This window comes from Coturnix japonica, unplaced genomic scaffold (genome assembly GCF_001577835.2).
Source record: "Coturnix japonica isolate 7356 unplaced genomic scaffold, Coturnix japonica 2.1 chrUnrandom803, whole genome shotgun sequence".
NCBI lineage: Eukaryota > Metazoa > Chordata > Aves > Galliformes > Phasianidae > Coturnix > Coturnix japonica.
Genome location: NW_015440161.1, coordinates 1 through 3,818, shown reverse-complemented (window position 1 = coordinate 3,818; position 3,818 = coordinate 1). Strand labels below are relative to the sequence as shown.

General features: G+C 57.4%; 1 protein-coding gene across 1 annotated transcript in view; it reads right to left on the bottom strand.

Annotated features, from left to right (window-relative positions):
- LOC107307714 (serine/arginine repetitive matrix protein 1-like) overlaps positions 1-1,884 on the bottom strand; it is a 20,482-nt gene extending 18,598 nt beyond the window's left edge. The window contains exons 1-3 of the mRNA XM_032441935.1: positions 1,821-1,884; positions 1,526-1,606; positions 1,225-1,354 (exon numbers count right to left, since the gene is read on the bottom strand). Coding sequence (XP_032297826.1) covers positions 1,225-1,354; positions 1,526-1,606; positions 1,821-1,884 — 275 coding nt within the window. The remainder of the gene's footprint in view (positions 1-1,224; positions 1,355-1,525; positions 1,607-1,820) is intronic.
- Between the last annotated feature and the right edge of the window lie 1,934 nt (positions 1,885-3,818).

Sequence of the window (3,818 nt, the reverse complement as noted above, 5' to 3'; positions counted from 1 at the left end):
GCCCCACACATTGACCCACTTATGGGGCAGCCCCACATATTGACCCATATTGACCCACATATGGGTCTCAGCCCCACACATTGCCCCATATATGGGTCTCTGCCCCACACATCCACCCCCCAGCCCCACATATTGACCCACTTATGGGGCAGCCCCACATATTGACCCACATTGACCCACATATGGGTCTCAGCCCCCCTCCCCGCCCCACATATCACCCCCAGCCCCACATATGGGTCTCTGCCCCACACATTGCCCCACATATGGGGCTACTAACCCACATATCACCCCCAGCCCCACACATTGCCCCACACATTGACCCACTTACGGGGCAGCCCCACACATTGCCCCATATATGGGTCTCTGTCCCCCTCCCCACCCCACATATGGGTCTCAGCCCCACATATTGACCCACATAACACCCCCAACCCCACTTAGGGGTCTCTGCCCCACACACTGACCCACACATTGCCCCATATATCACCCCCAACCCCACATATGGGTCTCTGCCCCCCTCCCCGCCCCACATATCACCCCCAGCCCCACATATGGGTCTCAGCCCCACACACTGCCCCACATATCACCCCCAGCCCCATATATACCCCCAGCCCCACACATTGCCCCACATATCACCCCCAACCCCACATATGGGTCTCAGCCCCACACACTGCCCCACATATGGGTCTCAGCCCCACATATGGACCCACACATTGCCCCACATATCACCCCCAGCCCCACATATGGGTCTCTGCCCCACATATGGGTCTCTGCCCCACATATTGACCCACATATGGGGCTACTAACCCACATATCACCCCCAGCCCCACACATTGACCCACACATTGACCCACTTATGGGGCAGCCCCACACATTGCCCCATATATGGGTCTCTCTCCCCCTCCTCACCCCACATATGGATCTCAGCCCCACACATATCACCCTCAGCCCCACACATATGGGTCTCAGCCCCACACATTGACCCCCAGCCCCACACATCCACCCCCCCACCCCACATATGAGTCTCTGCCCCACACATCCACCCCCCAGCCCCACATATTGACCCACATATGGGTCTCAGCCCCACACATTGCCCCATATATGGGTCTCTGCCCCTCATATCCACCCCGCAGCCCCTCATATTGACCCACATATGGGTCTCAGCCCCACATTGACCCACTTATGGGGCAGCCCCACACTTATGGGTCCCATTGCCCCCTTACCCACCTCATTTGTTCCCTGTTCTCCCTCTTCCTCTTCACATTTTCCTCCTGTTTCCTTTTTCTCTCCTCTTTTTCTTTCAGTTTCTTTTCCCTTTTTTCCAGCAGTTCCCGAAGCTCCGACTCCGACTTGTGAACTATGGGGGGAAATGGGGCTTGTTATCGACCTGCCAGGACCCGAACAGCCATTCCAAGGCTCTTTATGGACCTGCCAGGACCCGAACAGCCATTCCAAGGCTCTTTATGAACCTTCCAGGACCTTCCCAACCCATTCAATGCCCCTTTCCCCTTCCAGGACCTGTCCTTACCATAGCAGTGATACAGGACCCCACCCCCATCCCAGTGACCTTCCAGTGGTCCATAAAGAGCATTGGAATGGTTGGAAGGTCCTGGAAGGGCAAAAGAATGAGGGGTTGGGAAGGTCCTGGAAGGTTAAAGAGCCTTGGAATGGCTGGGTGGTTGGAAGGTCTGGAAGCTTAAAGGGTCCTTGGGGTTATTGGGGTGGGTTGGGAAGGTCCTGAAGGTCACAGGGATGGGGGGGGGCTGGGCCAGGGGGGGTCCTGTATCACTGCTACGGTAAGGACGGGTCCTGGAAGGGGAAACCAAGGGGGGGAGGGTCCTGGAAGGGAAAGAATGGGGGGGGAGGTCCTGGAAGGGGAAAGGGCATTGAATGGGTTGGGAAGGTCCTGGAAGGTCACAGGGATGGGGGGGGGGGCGGGCCAGGGGGGGGTCCTGTTCACTGCTATGGTAAGGACGGGTCCTGGAAGGGGAAAGGGGGGGGGGGAAAGGTCCTGGAAGGTCCATAAAGAGCCTTGGAATGGCTGGGTTGGGTTGGGAAGGTCCTGGAAGGTCACAGGGATGGGGGGGGGCTGGGCCAGGGGGGGGTCCTGTATCACTGCTATGGTAAGGACAGGTCCTGGAAGGGGAAAGGGGGGGGGGAAAGGTCCTGGAAGGTCACAGGATGGGGGGGGGGTCCTGTATCACTGCTATGGTAAGGACAGGTCCTGGAAGGGGAAAGGAACAGGGGGGAGGGTCTGTAAGGGGAAAGGGGCATTGAGTGGGTTGGGAAGGTCCTGGAAGGTCACAGGGATGGGGGGGGGGCTGGGCCAGGGGGGGGGTCCTGTATCACTGCTATGGTAAGGAAAGGTCCTGGAAGGGTAAAAGGGGGGGGGAAAGGTTCCTGGAAGGTCCATTAAAGAGCCTTGGAATGGCTGGTTGGGTTGGGAAAGGTCCTGGAAGGTCACAGGATGGGGGGGGGCTGGGCCAGGTGGGGTCTGTATCACTGCTATGGTAAGGACAGGTCTGGAAAGGGGAAAGGGTGCATTGAATGGTTTGGGAAGGTCCTGGAAGGTCCATAAAGAGCCTTGGAATGGCTGGGAAGGTCCTGGAAGGGGAAAGGAACAGGGGATAATGGGGTTGGGAATGGCTGGATTGGGTTGGGAAGGTCCTGGAAGGTCCATAAAGAGCATTGGAATGGTTGGGAAGGTCCTGGAAGGGGAAAGGAATGGGGGGGGGAGGGTCCTGGAAGGGAGGAAAGGGGCATTGAATGGGTTGGGAAGGTCCTGGAAGGTCACAGGGATGGGGGTGGGCTGGGCCAGGTGGGTCCTGTATCACTGCTATGGTAAGGACAGGTTCTGGAAGGTCCATAAAGAGCCTTGGGTTGGGTTGGGTTGGGTTGGGAAGGTCCTGGAAGGGCACAAAAAAGGCTGGGGGGGGGGGGGGGTTGGGAAGGTCCTGGAAGGGTAAAGGGGCAGGGGATGCTTCGGTTGGGTTATAAGGGTCCTGGAAGGGTAAAGAGTCAATGGGTTGGGTTGGGAAGGTCCTGGCAGGTCCATAAAGAGCCTTGGAATGGCTGTTCGGGTCCTGGCAGTCCATAAAGAGCCTTGGAATGGCTGTTCATCCTGCAGAGGTGCATAAAGAGCCTTGGAATGCTGGGTTGGGTTGGAAGGTCCTGGAAGATCAATGAACCCAGGGGATAATGGGGTTGGGAAGGTCCTGGCAGGTCCATAAAGAGCCTTGAATGGCTGTTCGGGTCCTGGCAGGTCCATAAAGAGCCTTGGAATGGTTTGGGTTGGTTTGGGAAAGGTCCTGGCAGGTCCATAAAGAGCCTTGGAATGGCTGGTCAGGTCCTGGCAGGTAAATAAACCATGGGATAATGGGTAGTTGAGGTCCTGGCAGGTCCATAAAGAGCCTTGGATGGCTGGGTTGGGTTGGGAAGGTCCTGGAAGGGTAAAAGGCTGTTGGGAGTGGGTTATAAGGTCTGAACCTTGAAAGGTTAAAGGTCTTGGGGTTATTGAGGTGGGTTGGAAAGGTCCTGGCAGGTCCATAAAGAGCCTTGGAATGTCTGGGGAAGGTCCTGGAAGGTCACAGGGATGGGGGGGGCTGGGCCAGGGGGGGGTCTGATATCACTGCTACGGTAAGGACAGGTCCTGGAAGGGGAAAGGGGCATTGAATGGGATGGAAGGTCCTGGAAGGTCACAGGGATGGGGGGGGGGGTCCTGTATCACTGCTATGGTAAGGACGGGTCCTGGAAGGGGAAGGAACGGGGGGGGGGGTTAGGGGGGTCCTGTAGTTAAAGGGACATTGAGTGAGTTGGGAGTC